Below are 22,500 nucleotides of genomic sequence, written 5' to 3' on the forward strand. Positions count from 1 at the left end.
CGTCACGGAACAAAAGGTTTCCCCGTCTGCTTACCAAAATGTAATAACACCCTGCCCAGACGTGCTATCAGAAACTATCCCCAGGTGAGATAAAAGTCCCCCCGTCTCTGCTCTTTTGACTTGCAATTAGGAGGAAAAATGTAGACCAATGAATGAACAAATTGTTGATGATGTTGTTAGTAGGAAGTGTAGGCCTTAGGGCTTATCAGGACAGGAAAGGGCTAGTCGGATTGTTTGATTAGTCGGGTTGTTTGATGGACAGGGCAGGGTTAGTTAAATGATTTGTCGGGTTGTTTGATGGACAGGGCAGGGCTAGTTAAATGATTTCTCAGGTTGTTTGATGGACAGGGCAGGGCTAGTTAAATGATTTCTCAGGTTGTTTGATGGACAGGGCAGGGCTAGTTAAATGATTACTCGGGTTGTTTGATGGACAGGGCACGAGTAGTTAGATAAATAGTCGGGTGGTTGATGGACAGGGCAGGACTAGTCGGGTTGTTTGATGCCAGAGTCCTTTGCCACACCAGCATTCCATGGAGAATAATGCACAAGAAAAGTTGAGATCAATACTTTTTTTGTACACATAATGGACAAATCTCATAACATAGCATTTAGATCAAACATGTATACATCATAACATAGCATTTACACCTCAATATGATGCCTATTGGATAAAGTTTACGAAAGACTTGGTGAAGAGGCAACCAGCGGCATTTACATTTACATTTGTAAATTTGAACGTATGAATTCTTACACGTTCAACATGGAAAGGATCCAAGGGCGTAGGTTTGGTCTCAGCATTGGTAGGGGCACTGCCTGGCAGATGAGCCTGTCAGTGGCTGAAACAAGTGGTTTCCTTTGATGGGTAAACTACAATGGAAAAGGTCATGAGGTCCAGGGGAAGATGTGAAGGATAATTTCAAAAGCACTTCAGAAAGGACAACGGAGGTGCTAACAGAAACCGACTGCACTTACACTATGCTACGTAATTATACCACGGCGGATGTTATTGATGTGAGTCATGTTGATTGTTGAGTGTACCCTTTGCTAAAGGAGACAAGAAAGGACACATTTAAGCTCCTTTCCTTCTGCATTTAGAAAATTGGACCAGCTCTTACCATGGCTTACCTGCCACTTAGATACTTCAAGGTCGTTTCTCTCAGTTAGGAAACTTTCTAAGCAAAATAGACAATTAGACCACAGCCTAGGTCTCGTTGCGACCTGTAGAAAGGCACGGCTGGATATCAGTCCTGGCATAGCCTACGTCACGTCACATCAATGGGCGCCGAACAGAACAGAGGAAGAAGAGCTAACTTTAGTGAGATGCCTAAGGATATTTATGATGATTCTAAATGTGATGATTCTGGAATATATCTACCTTAGTTCATACAAAATGGTATTTTTTACCATTGTCATTCTACCCCGGATTTAGAAATGTGGCGAGCCCTGAGCCATTTGCAGCGTTGTTGTAGCTGGTGAAAAAACCATTTCTCTCTTTGTCCCTCCCCCTTTCATGCACACTATTTATTTTGTCTTTATTTATCATTTCTTTATAATCTTTATTTATCATTTATTATTTATTCATTATATCTCACTAATATTATTATTATCTCTCTTAGAAAGGTCTGCTGCCCATCACAATGCTCGATCCTGTGGATCCAAACAAGGCTAAAAAGAAAAAGAAGAAGAATGTAAGTCCTTGTGTGTTTTTCTTCAATCTGTCTCAATCTGTCTTTATTTCTGATGATTTAGATTCGATATCTTGGTGTGCTCAGACACACAAATGTTGATTTACTTATCAAAAATGACATGTATAGCTGTTTCACTGTGCATTCTCCAATGTTTTTCACCCATCAATGCTGTTCTTTACCTTTCCTTTGTGACCTTTCCAGCTCACTGTAGTATTCCTAGAAGTGCTCAGATAATAAGAATAAACTTTATTTAGCACATTTCATACAAAACGATGCTGCTCTAAGTGCTTAAATAGTGAACGTTCTGTGTGTGTGTGTGTGTGTGTGTGTGTGTGTGTGTGAGTGTGTGTTTGTGAGTTTCAAGGGGAGACATAGAGTGGCAAATGACTGTAATCCTGTACGTAAGGTACAGAAGGGTCCTAAAGCGGGTGCTTGTCTGTTCTCCACAGAGCGTGCCCAGTGGCATCCCCCTCCCACCCTCACTGAAGCCCCCCACTCGTCCACGGACCCCCTCCAACCCTACAGGTACAGAACAACCCCCTTCTCGTCCACGGACACCCTCCAACCCTACAGGTACAGAACTGCATGCTATCGTTTGACGATGACAGTACTGAGCAAGTCTTTACAGGGCCAGTGTGGTTAAAACGTAATTTCCTGTTTTTTTTATCTCTGGAAAAGCTGTGTCTCTTCACAAGTGTTTGTAACATTGAAATGATACCAAGATATCTTACTATAGTTCCCTAGGGGCTCTTAATTCTCAAAAATAAACATATATGAGAATAGCACATTAATCTACACATGTGGGTTTAGAACGTATCACGCAAAAGTCAGTACCACAGCACAGTCCAGGTGCTGGTAAAAGTTGTTCCTGTGCGGTGAATCAGTCATCTTTGACCACTTTGATTTCTCCTTTGACATATTTTGATCCTTCTGTCACTGTCCAGAGGCTCCTCCCTCTTATGTGAGCTCCACCCGCCTGTCTCCGCCTCCTCAGTACGTGACCCCGACCAGCAGCCCTACTGACCTGGTGAGTCATTACAGGGGAACATGTTCACCACAGGACCTGTCACAGTGTCCTGTTTTCTGATTGTCTTTACTGTTGTCCCCAGGGTGCGATTTGCCGGGGGGGATGGTGGGGATTTACCCCCCCTCTGGTTTTTACATCCCCACCTCAGCTGGATGAATTTCATACATGGGGGGGATAACCCTCAATTATTAAAAAAACTATGAAAAAACAGACAGGTTGTGACAGCGTCTTACTTGCTCATACATCGCTGGCACTAACGTTCACCTTACCCGAACTGTCGGCATTCTCAGAATTCGTGAACGTCCCCATGCACATAAACACATTGAATAGCCTACATTGTAACAATAACATTACATACACGGAATTTAGCAAAGCCAGCTAATTAGGCTACTGTACAATGAAACGAGTTTAGAGCAGCATATCGTCCTTTTTAACAGGACCCGCGCAAAACAAAATCTCTAACCTCTACACAACTTAAGGCAGTCAGTGGAAGAAGTTGAAGGGAATGACCTACCCCAGGAGAAGTCCGGTGATTTTATATACTGTTCAAAATGTAACCTAATAGTTTCTATTGTTAATTTGAAGAGAATTAGGCCTATGTAGCCTATTGCTTTTTTTTTTTTTAGATAAATAGCAAAAAAAAAAACATCCCCCCCTCTGGTTTTTGGACAAATCGCACCCTGGTTGTCCCCACGGTCTGGAACCATCTATCTTCTGTGAAACATTGCACTGGATATTATGACATTATTGGTCACTTTATTGTGTATCGTCAACCTTAAACCTTGAACGAATACAGACAGTAGTTAAATCCCCACTTACAGTGTGGGCCTTCAGCCATGAGAACTTAAGACCAGGAACTTTGTCCTGGGCTACAAGCGCTAGGTTTGGCTCCTAGTCTAAACGGGTCTTATGAACAGTTTTACTGTAGAACAATGGTAACCAAAAGAAGTTTAGAACTGTTACCAGCTATAAGCCTAAATATAGAAACAAACTGCTGTGATACATTTTTACTACAGTCAGCTTCACATCCCTCGGCGGATTTGAGAAGTTTGGGTCAGGTGTGTTATATGCTAAAAGATATCAGCATTTGGGCAGGTGTGTGTGTTATACTATGGAAGACTATCAGCATTTGGGCAGGTGTGTGTGTTATACTCTGGAAGACTATCAGCATTTGGCAGGTGTGTGTGTTGTACGCTGGAAGACTATCAGCATTTGTCCCATTTGAATAGAATAGTGATTATGGCCTGATTAAGTCAGCACAAACCTCAGGGGAGGAGGAGGAGGAGGAGGAGGAGGAGGAAGAGGAGGGGGAGAGGGAGAGGCAGACACAAATATAAACTGTCCTATCTGAGGCTAGCAGGGAAGGTACTTTATTTTGAACTGACCTATTTAGAGGCTCAGAGAATGTATCCCAAAGAATGTACGCACGCACGCACGCACGCACACACACACACACACACACACACACACACACACACACACACACACATACATTCCCACCTGTTTGAATGCCTTCTCCCTATACTCTCCCACCTCACAGGACCCGACCTCTCCCTCCCTAGATGACCCCGGCTCTGTGGTAGTGAAGGTGCACTACAGATACACGGTGGCACTGCGTGTCCCATCTGGCACACCGTACAGCGAGCTACAGCAGAAGATCGGTCGCAAACTGGGCCAGCCGTCCTCTCAGTTGCGCCTGAGGTACCAGACTTCCCACTTGAGCCCAGTTGGTCGACCCATTTTCGTTCCTGTGTCTTTGAGCCTGTTCTGAACATTCTCCCACTACACTGGTAGTAAAGCTGTAAAACCTTGGTCTTGGTTTGGAGCCTTAAGGCAGACCAGACACTGGTCACTTCTTCGAACAGTACAAAACTACTTAAGAGTTTTTCCTTGCCCCTGTTGCCATTGTGCATGCACTAAGGGGGTTTAGGCTCTGGGCTCTGTTAAGCGCCTAGAGGCAATTCTATTGTTATGGCGCTATACAAATACAATTTTATTTAATTGAAATGTCTTTCAAGTATTAGAAATTAAAAAAAGGTTTTCTATTCTCTGGTTTTCCTTCACTCTTGTCCAGATTTAAGCATCATGGGTCGCAAGTTCTCACACCGCTGGATACCACAGAAGGCCTCCAGAGCTTGACTGAGGTGGCGGAGGCAGGGAGAGCCACACTGTGGTGCCAGGTAGTACACACCTGTTGTTTCGTTCGCTTTCCTTCCCACGCCTTCTCTTTTCATTAAGATTCTTCACTGTATTTCGTTCCTTGAATTATTATATTTTATTGTTATATTATATATTATATTTATTTATTTTATCCTAAACTGTTGTGTTATACGGTATATTTTCAGTGTAAGTACATTGAGAGCCACTAAACCCAGAAAAAAATCCTTGTATGTGAAAATGTACTTGGCCAATTAACACGATTCTGATTCTCAAATTAGTATTTTTTTAATTGTACATCTGGCGTAGTTCTCCCTCATGATTTGAAGAACTGAGATTTAAGGTGTGGAGCACCGATGGCATTTTCCCATGATGCACCTCGTCGCTCAAAGCTAATGCAGATATCCTGTTCCATTCCTTAGATTGAGGATCCCCTAGCCAACAGGACCATTCTCTACCAGATGGTGGCACTGTATGACTACACTGCTCAGGGTCCAGAGGATCTGGAGTTCAGTGAGGGAGACACAATAGACATCCTCAGTGAAGGTACCAATTACAGTGCATACTAATTTGTGTCTACTCTTTGATATTGATATTAGCTGAGTTAGGATGCCTCAGGTCCCGTGTCATTAACACTTATCTTCTAGTAGGATAGGAATTCTAGACAGGAACCCCTATCCTGTATTTTCTGTCAACCATTTTGTCATGGTTTGGCTACTACTGAGCTAGCTTGTTGAGAGTCAAAGTCAAGTCAAAGTCAGAGTCAAAGTGTTTATTGTTGAATGCACCAAATTGCAAACAGCACAGCAAAATTTTTAAGATTTGGCCAGCATCATCATCTACGCAGTAGACGTCATACAGATAACAAGTAACATTTACCAAAAAATAACATATAACTCTATAACAATAAAACATATAACATTAACATACAACAATTTAAAGAACAACATATAACTCTGTAACACTGTTACACTATAACAATAAAACATATAACATTAACATTTGTGAGAGGAGACCCAAGAAGATGTCTTGAGCTCCACTGCAGTGACATTACCTGAGGGCTGTGGGTTAGTCTCTGTGCCACTGACTGCCATTGTTGTGTTTGCATTCCACCAGTCAATGAAGAGTGGCTGGAGGGTCACACAGCCGGAAACATCGGCATCTTCCCCCGGTGCTTCGCCTACCAGGACACAGGGGAGGCTCAAGAAGCCCATCAAGCCACCATTCTGTGACACCTGAGTCCATGAGAGTATGTGGGAGTGTAGGCACAAACAGAAACACACACACTAGGGATAAGCGTTTTTTCTTTATTTTTTTGCATTAAAAAAAGCCCACGAATTACCCAGAACTTCACCTGACGGAGAATTCCACATCAGTTACCTGTAGTGTGTCTAAATCTGCCTACAATTACCAAATGAGATAGTAAAGTAACCAACAACTGTGAAAGGTTTGAATAATCTGCAAAATAATATCCAAGCAAAAACATCTTCAATTTTCATATCTTAGTATTTCATGATCTTCTCATTCTTTTAAATGTTTCTTTTTTTTTTTTACTTCTGAAATGCATTATTTGTTTGCGCTTTTGGTAAAAAGTTATTAAGTGTATGAACTTACAGTTAATTCACATAGATACATTTTAGATTTTTAGGCTTTTGACAGTTACATATATGGATACTATTTTTCCTGTCAAAACAAGTTGTGTATCATAAACCTGGGGCCACCCTGATGGTCATGTGTACTGTCAACTTGTCACAGTCACTCACTGAAGTCAACAGAAATGTGTTACTGATGCCTTGGGAATGTTTGAAATATTGGTTTTGGCAGTTGATTCCAAATCCCCATATGTTTACAAAGGTTTAGTGTTTTTATTTTTAGTCTTTTCAGTGCCTGGCCCATCTTGTCTGGGAGCATCGCTTTAAGTAAACTAAAATTAACCAAGCAAATCCACGTATCATGAACCAAATGTGTACTCCCAACAGAAAGTTCTGGTAAAATGAGTTTTGCTCAAAAGAAAGCAGAGGTCACATATTTAAGCCATCGTAATTGGTCACAGGGTGTAATACGAGATGCCTCGTAGTCTTTTTATTCCCCAATTAAAAAAAAAACGCCATCTTCTCTAAAGAGCTTGCTTCATACCCCACAGACCGAGTACTAGGAAGTGCTAGACCAGAGAATGCAATTATTCGCAAGCGGCTGCATTGAGCGAATTTAAAAATAGCGGTTGTGATTCAACCGCTGCCGTGTCAAGGCCTAAGATTTCCCTTTTTTCTTTCCTGCCTCAGCGGTAATTAATAGGCAGACGACCGTCAGGGACTTTTTCGACGGCACAAATGGTGGGAGAGAGTATGGCACTGTGTCGCCCCCAGTCAGTTACTGCGTCATTCCGGCAGCTTCTAAATGCGTCCCCCTCCGTACTCCGCGCTTTCCTTCTGATGCCTACTGACGCCTTCCCTCTGGATTTAGTTCAGTTTAGTTCAGATACCATCATTGCATTCGTGGCTGTTGGAATATATTCTTCTGTTGATTTATTTATTCATTTATTAAATTGATTCATCACATATTGGTCATATTCTTTGCACAAATGACTTGTCATGTCTTCCCCAGCACTCTTTTACCAGCTACTGTCATTAAAAGCATTTATCACCTGTTGTCCACGCCCGTCTGTTCATCCCTTTGACAGCTTCAGAGTGAACTGCACTAAGATGGTATCGGTCCAGAAATGTGGGTCATTACAGTCGTTAAGTGTTCAAATGTCTCTCTGGGCCTCTTCTGATCGACAGCATACTCACTTCACTATTCTGACGTTCATCCTTTCTCGGGCTCTATTCTACCCTCTGTCTCGTATTTGGTTGAATTGCTGTTCATTTCTAATTGGTGCAATCTACTGTGAGTCACTTAACCTGCTTGCACCGTCATTAATCAGAAATCTGTCACCACTCTCTCTCCCTCTTTCTCCTTCTCTCTCTCTCCTTCTCTCTCTCCCTCTCTCTCTCCCTCTCTCTCTCCATTTCTCTCTGCAGCATTAATAAATATTCACCTTGGCTTCTTTCCTTGTTTGATAAGGTTGCATTACCCGTGGGAGCGGGAGGAGGTCTGTGTGTCTCCCCCCAACACACACAACACACAACACACAAACACACCCGCTAACACACTATTTAATCATAGACCTTTGTATGCCCACCCCCCTTGGGCTCAGTGGAGGGCCTGGGTAATTGCATGAAATCAAAAATGTATGTTGTTTTAAAGAGAGTGATGAAGTATCCTAATTTACCATCTGAGCATGTTTTCCCTCATAAAATGGACCTTTATGTGGGCGCGATTTTATTTTCTAAAGGTCCATCTGGTCAGTACTCTTGCCATGTGCATGCCGCTGCCAATGGACCCGTGATGGCATCCTTTCCTTGCATATTGCCTAACGAGCTCCATAGCTGAGCAGCCTGAATCATGCTGAGTCATTAAGGCTACACCCTCACCAGATCACCTGGCCCATTCATCCTTTCACTCCAAGCCCCAACCCTATTCTTCTCATCCACTCCTCTCATTCATTCACTCGCTGGTTCATGCACTTGCTTCTGCTTCTCAGACTTACTCTACTTCCTCACTAACTCACACATTGCCTATTGTCTACCCATTGTGTGTACACCCATGCTGTCTGGTACACTTACTCCCACTGTAAATTGCTCTTACAGCCACCACCCACCCCTGTGCTCCCTCGGTTCATCTGTGATGGCACTGGCTGGAAGAGGCTGCCCAGTTATTGTACTTTACCCTGTGGTGAGGATGAGAGTATGGAGGGGATTTAATCTTGTCATAACAGATAAGGCTTACTTCAGCCACTCTGCCTAAATATAGGCTGACGGGCACTTGTGCTAATATGTCTGCCCTTCATCTAAGTTTGATTCTCTGCTAATGTAGAAACGGACAAAATGCTCATCGAAATTCCACTTCAGACCATGCAGCGTATTCCAATCCAACACAAATAGGTGTACTGGGTTGAATGAGGTCTGCATTGCGATGTTTTGCCTGACATCATATTTAATCCCAGTCTAAGGTGACTTTAAATCTTCAGCGTGTTAAAATGACGTTAATGAGCAGCAATGAGCCGCACTGACACCACAAGACAGTAGGCTATATGGCCAATTTCCAGGGCCCGTAAACATAATTTAGCAATGAAATTAACCTCATTTGTTTTTAATGGCATTATCAAAGAGGGATGTAAATCATGGCACAGGGGTGCAATGAAGGCACTGTCTTCACATGGGCATGTTTATGGGAGTACGTTTATTGCTGCCATAGAATGAAGTGAACACTATAAATACGTGTTTATAAATAGGACAAGGTAGGTCATGGCTGGCAGGCTGCAGAGACGTCCTCTGACAAGCAGTTAATACCACCTGAGAGGTTTATGTCGCAATGTGTGACAGTAGTTGTCGACACACCATGCAGTTTCAGAGAGAGAGAGAGAGAGAGAGTCTGGTATAAGGCTGAGCTGGTTAACTAGTAGGCTATACAGATGTCACACTTTGTATGGCTGACATACATTTGCCCATAGAAGGTCTCTATGGAAATTGGTGTCTTTTTTTCCAAAGCCACTTTCATTGTGCCACTGTTAATAATACAGTTAAGATGTAATGGCCTAGTTACAGTCTAAATAACATGTGCAGTCCAGCCATCTCGGCTCTCAAACACTTTATCTAAGTTATAAAGTCCCTATACAATCCATATGTGAAGACTCTCTTTAGCGCATTGTCACACAGCAATCTGAAGTGCATGCTATTCCTTAATGGGGGCCAACAAACAAACGCAAGGTGGTACTCCGCTAAGTGTTGTTAGTTTCTAAGCAACGCGGTCGCCTACACCTGCGTCATTTCCTATTCGGCGAAGGTCTCGGCAGCCGTCTCACTACAGCTCGAACTGCAAGCGGCAAGAGACTTGCGGAGATAAGCAGCAAGCAATGCTGTCGACCTGAGCAACGGCGAAAAGTTACAAATTGGTCAAATGTTGGATGTATATTTCTTCAGAATAACTATGTAATGTTTTTTTATGCTCATGAAGCTTTTCTCTTCGTTCTGCACTCTTTGAAATCACTGCTTGACTTGCCGTTAAGCATCCCGATTACTCCAAGCTGTTCCCACCACACTTGTAAAGTTAACCGACGCGAGTTACCGAAGTAGGGTAATTGGAGGCTCAAGGCTTGGCATGACATGGAGGACACAAAAATGATGCATTTTTATTCAACTAACTGGACTGCGTGTGTTTTAGGCTTGCTGAAATTCTATCAAGAGCTGGTCTTACGTTGATCTATTATTTTCTCTTTTTCCGTCTTTGTGCGTATGGTGATTTTACTTACTTTGCGATGGGATTTTAAATTAATTGAGGTTTATGATATAGGCTGTCATATTTTCCAAAGACTGATGGCATTGTGAAATCACAAGACAGTCTTTTGGCCGTTTTGTTGGCAATCAGAAAGGAACATTCTCAAAATGACTTCCAAAAGCTAACTTACCGTCTATGGATTTCTGATTGAGCTTTACAATGAGCTCGGATCTGGAGCACATGTCTCTCAAGTCTACCGGGAACTCGGTGGGCTCGGGTGGCCGCGCACTGTCGGTAAACGTGAGAAAGCTTCACAACGCTCTCAATATTCTTCTTAACGACTACGAACGGGAACAGTTTATCCACTGTTTGAACGTGTACCACGCTAAACGCAATGTTTTCGACTTGGTTCAGACACTCAAAGTCATCCTAAACACACCTCACAAACGGCAATTGCTACCAATGTTACGTATGGTTATTCCGCGTTCTGACCAACTGTTGTTTGACCAGTACACGTCCGAAGGTCTGTACTTAAAATCGGATTTGCTTTCTGCCACCAGCAATCCTGAAAACTCGGAAGAAATAAGCAATACAACCCACGTCCGAGTGCCTTCTGCGCACTGTCCATATCCGCCTGAGCAGCCGATTCCCAGCCACGCGGCTCTGGGATCGTCCCCGGCTAATTTCAGCACCACCGCGGACGGGACAGCTCCCAACGTCTCCAATATGGGGAGACTGTACCTGCCCGAACTGGCCTCCGAGATTCGCCAAGTTACCCTGAAACGCAGCATGAGTAACGAGGGTTTGGGGTTCAGCATCCGCGGAGGGTCAGAACACGGTGTCGGAATCTATGTTTCCTTGGTGGAACCTGGATCCTTTGCCGAACAGGAGGGACTGAGGATTGGCGACCAGATACTGACAGTCAATGACATGGTATTCGACAGGGTTACGCATGGAGATGCTGTCAAGGTGCGCCAATGTTATAAATATCTCTTTTAATGAATTGCATTATATTGTTTCAAGCAGACAAAACTCAAACTAGCCTAATTTGTTTAAATAAAACATAGAGAGTTTAGAGGCTTTATGTCACTCTTTTACTTTGCAGGATCACATCCACATAAAAGATGAGATTGTGACCCCACTTCACCTTATTGTGGTAGTGCAATGCATAGCCAGCCTCAGTGTATATAGTTAGAACAGGGGCCGCTGGCCATACAACCTCAGCTGAACCAAGCCCAGTATCTGGGAGCGTGTGACCTGATTGGCTCTCCTTCAATTTAACACGTGCCCCTCTGTAACCCCCCCCACCCCCCTCCTCTATCGCTCCTCGGGCTCGGGCTCAGTCTGGCGCTGCATTGATGTGGGGGGGGGGGGAGAATGTCCTGCTGGGCTGAAAGGGGAATGGGGTTTTTGCGAGCCCAGTGAGAGGTCTCGTGTTTAGGGGCCAGGAAATTCAGTGCAGGAGCAGGGCGGAAGACGCAGTTTAATGTCATGGAGGCATGTGCTTTGTCTTATTGTGTTTCAGGTCTATACACTGCAAAAATGCTTTTCTTAAAACAAGCAAATTTGGCTGCCAGTGCGTTAAGCAAATTTGGCTTGTTAAGGTTTCTTAAAATAAGTAATATTTGCTTGAAATAGGCAAAAATAACCTTACCAAAGAGCACTAGGTAAGTTCAATTTAGCTAGAAACAAGACCAACTAGATTTTTTCATCTCAATATAAGAGTAATAACACTAGGTTAGAAAAGCATTTTTGCAGTATAGGATGTTATTTCAATCCGGCCCCGAGGTGATGCATTTGCTTGTCTTCTTCTCCACCCTGTCATTCATGTCCTAATGCACCCTGTGCCGTTACGTAAGCTCGAGTGAATGTGGAATACGGACGAGTGTTTTGTGTGTGTTTTAGCGGCCTCGTTTTTTGATGCCGAGCCCTCCAGGAGAGGGACGTGGGTAGCGCGTCTCACCCTGTTCAGTGAGAGAGAGAGAGAGAGAGAGAGAGAGAGAGTGGTGCCCCGTGGCTCTGTGGTACGGCTCAGAGAGAATGCGGTAAAACTTTTTACGAGGTCAGAAGCCTGGTGGAGATGGATGGTTTTCCGATACGAGTTGCGAGCGAGATTAAAGTGGCTTGTCGCTCACCCAAGGCACCATATTCCCTTAAATTATGTCGATCAATCAGTCACCTTCTAGAACTATCATGGCCACGTACTACCAGAGACTCCCCCCTTTCTGTCCTCTCAAAGGAGAGGGCGACTCAATCAGTGAGGTGCTGAGGGCTGGTGACAGAGGGACTGAGCTCGTCTAAACTAATGTCAGGTGTTGTTGTTAACAGCATGTGTGTGTGAAGGTGAAGGGCTTTTATGACAGAAGCTTGCTAGAGCTGACATGGGAATACACACACACACACACACACACACAGAGAGAGACAGGTGCACACATGCATTATTTTTCACACTCCTTCTCTGACTTGCTCTCTCTTTGATATACACACACACACACACACACACACACACACACACACACACACACACATACACACACACACACACACACACACACACACACACACACATACACATACACACACACACATACACACACCACTCACTCAATTCCAAGTCTGGCCAAGCATGCTCCTCTCCAGCAATGCGGATCTGGAACGTGTCCACACTGTAAGCAGCTTGCTTCCCCTCTCCATGTTATGATTCTGTAAACACCCCCCCCCATCCAGCACACACTATCAAATAGAGGTAACATCTGCTGTTGCGATGCTCAGTTGGATCCTGTTTAGGTGTCTGTTGAGGTCCCCGTCCCCCCCTGCTCACACAAAAAATGGAGACTTTTGTGATTTGTCCCGCAGCAGTTTGTCTTCTGGTTTCCATGCCCCAGATTTCCCTGCCAGGGTAGCGGCTGAGAAGATCAATCTTTATCCCACTTCACAAGTCTTTGACAGGGGCAATATTGTATCAGGTCTTGTCGGAGCTCTTTTGGGTGCACTAGCACAGAGCTATTTATTGTAGCCATCAGGTTGCCCGCTGAAAGTACAAAAAGAGTTATGATTGCGTACGTGTACCTACGTACCTATCATTAGAAGGGGTCAGCCAGTGGGGGCTAAATGAGCAATGGCATGCACGAGTAAACTCTCACACATAGAAAATGACAGAGAAGGCGTCGGGGGTCTCTTTGGCTTTGCGTGACTATGTGTTAGTTCCTGTCAGAGAGTGAGTAAAACTATGTGTCCTGTCAGCACTCCCGCCGGGACCAAGGGTCTCATTCATTTATTGGCTCTACTTCGTTTCTCATCAAGGCCTACACATTATTCATAAAAGCTTTTAATCAGAGCAGAGAGCATTTAAGGTGCATTGCAAAGAGGCACTCTCTCCCTGGCCCAGATTCTTCCTATGGCAAAAACTTCCGGAACATCCTCTATTTACCAGCACAGTGAAGTATTTAGACAATTTAAATGGTGCTATTCAGTGTGTGCTAAAGTGCCTAGTGAACTAGCGATTTAGCTAGCGCCTTATCATAGACTCAAGGCAGAACAGTCGAAGAGGCAAAAGAGCAAAGAAAAATAAGTCAGTTTAATCCTATTGTATACCACAGAGGTCTAAAGCACCAAGACCCCATAGTTCTCTTACCCTGTAGCAAGGCTGATACTCTTTAAAGTGACTTTTTTCCGTCGTCTTACTCTTTCTTTCTCTTTCCCTCTCTCTTTCTCTCGTCAGTAGTTTATACTCCTTCTCTCATCCATTGAAACGGCATATTATCCTGCTCTGTGAAATCCCACAGCTCTCTAACAAACAGACCTCAAACGCACGATGCTATTTTTACTCTGATGGCTATTTTGTTACTCAACAGCACAAGAGAGCAGGAGAGTGAAAGAGGGAGAGATAGAGTGTGTGTCATGACAAAAGCTCCTCTGATAAAGAGTTGTGTTATATAAGCAGGAGTTTGAATAATGAGGTGAGTGTCAGTGATGGCGAGCTGTGTTTATTCTCAGAGACGACGACGCCGGAGGGTTGAGCGAACTTGTGGTTACTCCGAGGTCGAGGTTACTCTGTTGTTTGTCAAAATTGCACTGATGTGTTTTTTTTCTCTCCCCTTAACTGTTTATTTTTTAGTTCATTCATTGTTGTTTTTACCGCTTGGTGTGGGAGTTTGTGGAGGAGGAGAGAGTCGCTCGCTGGTTGGGTAGCCGCCAGTCGCTCCCTCTCAGGAGGCATCACGCCTGGGGGGGGGGGGGGGGGGGTGCAGGTAGTCCTCTCTCAGGAGGCCTGTTGGGGGGGGGGGGGGGCAGGTAGCTCACTCTCAGGAGGCTTGGTGGGGGGGGAGAGGAGGACATGCAGTAATCAATTGCATTTCATTTTCACGCCCCAACATATGCAATTCCACACATTTGCAAACTCAGCTTAGAGTCTGCTGAAGAATATGGGGAAAGGGCTTACCCCAGGCAGATTGGTATTTCAGCCTCTTTAACCATGACACTCTCAAACCACTCGCACACACACAAATAGACACACACACACACAAATAGACACACACAAATAGACACACACACACACACACACACACACACACACACACACACACACACACACACACACACACACTCGCACACACACACATAGACACGCACACACAAATTGACACGCACAAATAGACACACACACACACACACATATCCACTCTGATCATGTATACTCTTTGTATCATATAGGTGTCTAGTTTGACCAGAAAGGTAGTGACTTGAGTCAAGCTTTAGGAAAGTGGAAAAACCCCTCACTTTAAATACTTGATTAACTCCATCAACACATGGTCAAATCTGAGAAGATTGAAAAAATCTCTGGTGTTCCCATCAAGGATATATCAGCATTTTTATTTCCCTCGACATCTTGAATTCATTGCTAATCCTAAATGAGGTATCGGTCTTAGGAGAGAGTTAGCAGTCGGCACTGCTTTTGCAGAGTAACACACCAGGCTACACAGTCACCTGTTTGTCATTCCAGAGGCCTTAACAACCTCCCCCAGGCAACCAGTTGATTCTATGCCCAATTCAGTCATTTTATGGACTCTCTCCTGCTCTCCTGGTATTAATTCAACCCCTGAAAACTCATCTCGGTTCCTCGAACTTTCATATTTAGAAGTTTGTTTTCATGCTCAATACTTTCAAACTCATGGCATTAAAACGATTTGGAAGGAAGTCGACACTTTTGGCTCCGTTTAGTATTCGCAGAGCTCTGAATGTGCAAACGAGCTACCCCTGGCTTCCCCTCTGATAGGTCTCATTTTGATTTAGCATTATGCTAATGCTATGTAAATCGTCGCCTCGTGCGTTGACGGGACTTGTTCCTTAGGTATGTAACGTATGAAACCCAGGCTGTCTGATTGCTTGTTTTTGAGGCCGTCATTGGTACACTGCAGGTCCAAGGTGGATTACCAGTAGGTCGCTCACGCCATGTGGTGAATCTTATAAAAAACACCATATTGACAAGGTTGATTTGATTTTCACTGAAGGGGGTCTTTTGGGAAACCAAAACAAGTACAGAAAATATAAAATATCTACTAAACTGGCTGTTTTGGTCCCCTGCGCTCAGTGGTCAAAATACATTTTCATAATTTACATATACTATATGGGCCGGCCATTATGAAATGGCTGCACATCTGTTCATTTCTGTCCCTCCCTCTACAGCAGTCCTCCCGGCCACTGTTACTCTCTCTCCCTTCCCCGTCTCTCACTTTCCCTCTCAGTCTCTCTCTCCTTCCCTCCCCCCATCTCTCACTTTCCCTCACTTTCCCTCTCTGTCTCTCTCTCCTTCCCTCCCCCCATCTCTCACTTTCCCTCACTGTCTATCTCTCTCCTTCCCTCCCCCCATCTCTCACTTTCCCTCTCTGTCTCTCTCTCCTTCCCTCCCCCCATCTCTCACTTTCCCTCACTTTCCCTCTCTGTCTCTCTCTCCTTCCCTCCCCCCATCTCTCACTTTCCCTCACTGTCTCTCTCTCCTTCCCTCCCCCCATCTCTCACTTTCCCTCACTTTCCCTCTCTGTCTCTCTCTCCTTCCCTCCCCCCATCTCTCACTTTCCCTCACTTTCCCTCTCTGTCTCTCTCTCCTTCCCTCCCCCCATCTCTCACTTTCCCTCACTGTCTATCTCTCTCCTCCCTCCCCCCATCTCTCACTTTCCCTCTCTGTCTCTCTCTCCTTCCCTCCCCCCATCTCTCACTTTCCCTCTCTGTCTCTCTCTCCTTCCCTCCCCCCATCTCTCACTTTCCCTCACTTTCCCTCTCTGTCTCTCTCTCCTTCCCTCCCCCCATCTCTCACTTTCCCTCACTTTCCCTCTCTGTCTCTCTCTCCTTCCCTCCCCCCATCTCTCACTTTCCCTCACTTTCCCTCTCTGTCTATCTCTCTCCTTCCCGCCCTCCATCTCTCACTTTCCCTCTCTGTCTCTCTCTCCTTCCCTCCCCCCATCTCTCCCTTTCCCTCTCTGTCTCTCTCTCCTTCCATCTCCCCACCTCCCACTTTCCCTCTCTGTCTCTCTCTCCTTCCCTCCCCCCATCTCTCACTTTCCCTCACTTTCCCTCTCTGTCTCTCTCTCCTTCCCTCCCCCATATCTCACTTTCCCTCTCTGTCTATCTCTCTCCTTCCCGCCCTCCATCTCTCCCTTTCCCTCTCTGTCTATCTCTCTCCTTCCCGCCCTCCATCTCTCCCTTTCCCTCTCTGTCTCTCTCTCCTTCCATCTCCCCACCTCTCACTTTCCCTCTCTGTCTCTCTCTCTCCTTCCCTCCCTCCATCTCTCTCGTTCTGTCCATCTCTCCTCAAGGCATCCTCTGGAGACCTCTGTGCATCTTAGCTCACACTCCTTCAGCATACCAACCTTGGTGTCCTCTGCCACGCCAGCCGAACCCTATCTGTCATTCCACAGTGTGCTCTCGTGCTGGGCCAGGGTAAATGCCAAGCGTGGCGGCCGAGACGCAGGCAGCCCAGACACAGGCAGAGACACAGACAGAGATGGATGGGGGGTAGGAGTCGCCTGATGGGGGGTGGGAGGCACCTGCTGATCCCAGGACTCCTGATTTGTTCCGCGCTCCGTGGAAGCCTTGTTTGTAACCACCGGCACTAACCCTCTCTGATGGCGACATGATCGGCTGGAGTCTGTGGGTTGCATGAGTGGGTTAGATGCAGGGTGGGGGATGTCATGCTGATTGGAAAGTGCAGCCACCTTTCCAGGGCACTGAGCTCAGGGCCGGTCTTTCCTACAGGAGACATAGGCGGTTGCCTAGGGCACCCCTCAGAGAGATGAGCCAAAAATCTAAAGAGGGAGGGGTACGTACCTCCTTGGTGTTGTCAGAACATGAAGTGAAACTTGCCTAGGGCCCAAATGTGCTAGGGCCGGCCCTGTTTGTGCTATAGGAGGGAGCCTATGGATCTGTTCTAGTCATGTGCGATATATAGGAGGGAGCCTATGGATCTGTTCTAGTCATGTGCGATATATAGGAGGGAGCCTATGGATCTGTTCTAGTCATGTGCGATATATAGGAGGGAGCCTATGGATCTGTTCCAGTCATGTGCGATATATAGGAGGGAGCCTATGGATCTGTTCTAGTCATGTGCGATATATAGGAGGGAGCCTATGGATCTGTTCTAGTCATGTGCGATATATAGGAGGGAGCCTATGGATCTGTTCCAGTCATGTCATTTCCATGGGATCTTTGGATATAGTTATTAAATATATTCAGAAACACCATTGAATGCCCAGGAATCCTTAATCATCATCGCCATCTTTGCCTTTTTTTTGGTCATCTTCGCTCCCATTGGCTAAACAGGGAGACGTATCCCATGGCTCCTAGTAATCCCCTCGGTGCTCCTCCATCTGTTTGTGGTGTTCACTTTCTCCACAGCCCCAATTTCTACCGGACTGTTTTGATGTTATTGTGCCATATTTCTGTGTTCCCTTCTTCATTAGCGTCGCCCTCTGCATGCTAATGGCCTTCTCCCCATGTGTACTACACTACCCATGAGGCACCTGGGGGGGAACAGGGATTTGTCACTTTTTTCAATGCCTTGCTGATCACTGACAAATAATCAGCAGTGAAAAGCTGTCTGTGTTCTCCTCTGTGGGGACCTCACCACATTCTAATTGTGTTTTATTTATACACAGTAATATATATTAAATTCTGTGTGCTATTGGTTGGGGACCTCACCACATTCTAATTGTGTTTTATTTATACACAGTAATATATATTAAATTCTGTGTGCTATTGGTTGGGGACATCACCACATTCTAATTGTGTTTTAATTTATACACAGTAAAATATATTAAAATCCGTGTGGTATTGGTTGGGGACATCAAGACATTCTAATTGTGTTTTAGTTATACACAGAAAAAGATATTAAATTCCGTGTGCTATTGGTTGGGGACTTCCCACAACAGCCAAACCTCTCACTGTCACCTGCAAGTACTCATACCCAACAGCCTAGCCTAAGTATGATAACACAACAGGGTGCATACACTGACACTTAATGATACTTAACAACAACAACAACAATAACAGCAAAGATGCCTTCATGAGCTTTTCACTGGGGTTGTCAAGCAGGCACCTTCCTTCTTCAGTGTTGTGTTGAATAAGGCTCATTACACCTCCAGAAGGCTCAACAGGGGTGTCTTCTTCTGCTTCCATACTCATGATGGGTTAGGACTTAACAACAACAACAACAACAACAACAACAACAACAACAACAACAAAGATGCCTTCATGAGCTTTTCACTGGGGTTGTCAAGCCGGAACCTTCCTTCTTCATTGTTGTGTTGAATTAGGCCCATGACACCTCCAGAAGGCTCATCAAACCTCCAAAAGGCTCAACAGTTTTAGGTCCATGACACATCCAGACGGCTCATTAAACCTCCAAAAGGCTCAACCATATTAGGCCCATGACACCTCCAGAGGGCTCAACAGGGTCGTCTGGCCTCCCAGATGCACCTGCTTCCATACTTATGATGGGTTAGGACATGTCAATCCCAGAGACAACCAAAGATAAACCACAAGATACACCTCGAAAAGATTTCACATTCATATCTCAGTGTCTGAATGATGCAGTGCCTAATTCTAAACATCAATCTTGGTATACTGTGGCATGGCTGTCCAGGGTAAGGGGTGGGAGGGTCTGGGGAGGTGGGGTAACCCTCTCTGAGTAAAAACCCAGCTTCGGGTAAGGATAGGAATTGGGTATGAACCCAGCTTCGGGTCAGGATAGGAATTGGGTATGAACCCAGCTTCGGGTCAGGATAGGAATTGGGTATGAACCCAGCTTCGGGTAAGGATAGGAATTGGGTATGAACCCAGCTTCGGGTCAGGATAGGAATTGGGTATGAACCCAGCTTCGGGTCAGGATAGGAACTGGATATGAACCCAGGTTAGGGTCAGGATAGGAACTGGATATGAACCCAGGGTTAGGGTCAGGATAGGAACTGGATATGAACCCAGGGTTAGGGTCAGGATAGGAACTGGATATGAACCCAGGGTTAGGGTCAGGGAAGGGATTGGGGGTGTGAGACCTCCCCAACCCGTGATCACGAACACGGATTAGGGTAAGAGAAGAAACTGGGTTACGGACCCTGGTCCCCTGAGACACATCTTGCGTCAACAGGCCTCTTCACGGATATTTAAAGCCTCTCTTCTTTTGTCAATTCTGTTTTCCAGTTAAGATGAGTCATTGCAGATAGTATGCAGTTATGCAGTTCTAAGCCTTTATATAGAATGACCTCAAAGAGAGAATAACACACCCTATGTTAAAGGTATAGCCCTCGATTACATTTAGTACATTTTTTCAGCAAATTGCTTTTCGTGGTGTTCTAGCTGTCCGTTCTGGCTGTGTAAAAGGGAAGGTGACTCGGCCAGAGTCATACACTATTCTAGCCAATCAGAGCCATACACTAGTCCAGCCAATCAGAGCCATACACTAGTCCAGCCAATCAGAGCCATACACTAGTCCAGCCAATCAGAGCCATACACTAGTCCAGCCAATCAGAGCTCACATATCAACAACCTTTTGCCAGAATTGCAGACTGTTCCTTTAATTAGCTAAATCCCACCCAAACATTAACAAATATCTATTCAGTGCTCATTACATCCTTAAGTTAAAAAAAAAAAAACGTTTGGGTACTGAACAGTGTTGTTCATCTTTTCTTCATGAACCGTTTCTATTGAACATTATCCAGGCTGGTGACCCCCGTGGGTTTGATGATGCCCGCTCTTGAACCCAGGCTGGTGACCCCAGTGGGTTTAATGATGCCCGCTCTTGAAGGTCACCCAGACTGGTGACCCCGTGGGTTTTATGAAGCCCGCTCTTGAACGTTACCCAGACTGGTGACCCCGTGGGTTTGATGATGCCCGCTCTTGAGCGTCACCCAGGCTGATGACCCCGGTCGGTTTGATGATGCCCGCTCTGGGCCTCTATTGTGCTGCGGGTGCAAACCCACTGAAACCCATAAACTCCATAACGCTGTAAGTCCTGCTACTTGAAATGCCACACGCTGCAGGGCTGCTGCAGGGGCTAGTCTTCTCCCTCTGGCACTCAGGAGGAGTGGGATCGGCTGTTCTGGAGACGAGGAGTGGGATCGGCTGTTCTGGAGACGAGGAGTGGGATCAGCTGTTCTGGAGACGAGGAGTGGGATCGGCTGTTCTGGAGATGAGGAGTGGGATCAGCTGTTCTGGAGATGAGGAGTGGGATCGGCTGTTCTGGAGACGAGGAGTGGGATCAGCTGTTCTGGAGACGAGGAGTGGGATCAGCTGTTCTGGAGACGAGGAGTGGGATCAGCTGTTCTGGAGACGAGGAGTGGGATCGGCTGTTCTGGAGATGAGGAGTGGGATCAGCTGTTCTGGAGATGAGGAGTGGGATCGGCTGTTCTGGAGATGAGGAGTGGGATCACCTGTTCTGGAGAGGAGGAGTGGGATCGGCTGTTCTGGAGACGAGGAGTGGGATCGGCTGTTCTGGAGACGAGGAGTGGGATTGGCTGTTCTGGAGATGAGGAGTGGGATCAGCTGTTCTGGAGACGAGGAGTGGGATCAGTGGGTTTCTCTAAGCAACCTGTCAGCTGGTCCTGTTTTTCTCCCTGCATGTGGTGTTCTGGTTTCCCGCTGGACCCACAGGATCTGTAATGCTAGTATTTATTGTAACACCAGGTTTCTATCGCTCGTAGCCTGACTGGACCCACAGGATCTGTAATGCTAGTATTTATTGTTACGCCAGGTTTCTATCGCTTGTAGCCTGACTGGACCCACAGGATCTGTAATGCTAGTATTTATTGTAACGCCAGGTTTCTATCGCTCGTAGCCTGACTGGACCCACATGATCTGTAATGCTAGTATTTATTGTAACGCCAGGTTTCTATCGCTCGTAGCCTGACTGGACCCACAGGATCTGTAATGCTAGTATTTATTGTAACGCCAGGTTTCTATCGCTCGTAGCTTGACTGGACCCACATGATCTGTAATGCTAGTATTTATTGTTACGCCAGGTTTCTATCGCTCGTAGCCTGACTGGACCCACATGATCTGTAATGCTAGTATTTATTGTTACGCCAGGTTTCTATCGCTCGTAGCTTGACTGGACCCACAGGATCTGTAATGCTAGTATTTATTGTTACGCCAGGTTTCTATCGCTCGTAGCTTGACTGGACCCACAGGATCTGTAATGCTAGTATTTATTGTTACGCCAGGTTTCTATCGCTCGTAGCCTGACTGGACCCACAGGATCTGTAATGCTAGTATTTATTGATATGCCAGGTTTCTATCGCTCGTAGCCTGACTGGACCCACAGGATCTGTAATGCTAGTATTTATTGATACGCCAGGTTTCTATCGCTCGTAGCCTGACTGTCTCCCTTGTATGTCGCTTTGGACAAAAGCATCTGCTAAATGACTACATGTAAATGTAATGCTGTTGTACACAGTGAGGCCCTGCAGCGGCGGGGAAGGGAGGACATCTGGCCCTCGTCTGGCCCTGGTTTGGCCTGGGTTTGGCCCGGCTCCGGCCCGGACCCGTGGTCATCCATGTGTCAGCTGCCAGTGGGGATGAGGGACGGGCATTCAGCGCCCTCCCAGCCATTCATTGGTCCGTCTGTCTCCCCCCCCCCCCCCCCCCCCCCCCCCCCCCAGCATGCCAGCATGCCTCCAGTGGCACTCTGTGACACACATGCAAAAGGGCACACATGCAGATGCCCACATCCAGGGGCACACAACGGGCATATTAAAAAAAAATAAAAAAGGCATTCACACACACACACACACACACACACACTCACACACACACACACATACATAA

General features: G+C 45.7%; 2 protein-coding genes across 2 annotated transcripts in view; both read left to right on the forward strand.

Annotated features, from left to right (window-relative positions):
• Window positions 1-6,104, forward strand: part of noxa1 (NADPH oxidase activator 1) — a gene marked incomplete at both ends in the record, with an annotated part of 13,098 nt that extends 6,994 nt beyond the window's left edge. The window contains 7 exons of the mRNA XM_080852741.1: window positions 1,617-1,688; window positions 2,138-2,213; window positions 2,633-2,715; window positions 4,256-4,416; window positions 4,790-4,895; window positions 5,295-5,418; window positions 5,989-6,104. Of these exons, the coding sequence (XP_080708867.1) occupies window positions 1,617-1,688; window positions 2,138-2,213; window positions 2,633-2,715; window positions 4,256-4,416; window positions 4,790-4,895; window positions 5,295-5,418; window positions 5,989-6,104 (738 nt within the window). The remainder of the gene's footprint in view (window positions 1-1,616; window positions 1,689-2,137; window positions 2,214-2,632; window positions 2,716-4,255; window positions 4,417-4,789; window positions 4,896-5,294; window positions 5,419-5,988) is intronic.
• A 4,303-nt stretch (window positions 6,105-10,407) lies between these two features.
• Window positions 10,408-22,500, forward strand: part of whrnb (whirlin b) — a gene marked incomplete at both ends in the record, with an annotated part of 72,030 nt that continues 59,937 nt past the window's right edge. The window contains 1 exon segment of the mRNA XM_080852518.1: window positions 10,408-11,157. Within this exon segment, the coding sequence (XP_080708644.1) occupies window positions 10,408-11,157 (750 nt within the window).

This window comes from Sprattus sprattus, assembly GCF_963457725.1.
Source record: "Sprattus sprattus genome assembly, chromosome: 15".
Classification (NCBI taxonomy): Eukaryota; Metazoa; Chordata; class Actinopteri; order Clupeiformes; family Clupeidae; genus Sprattus; species Sprattus sprattus.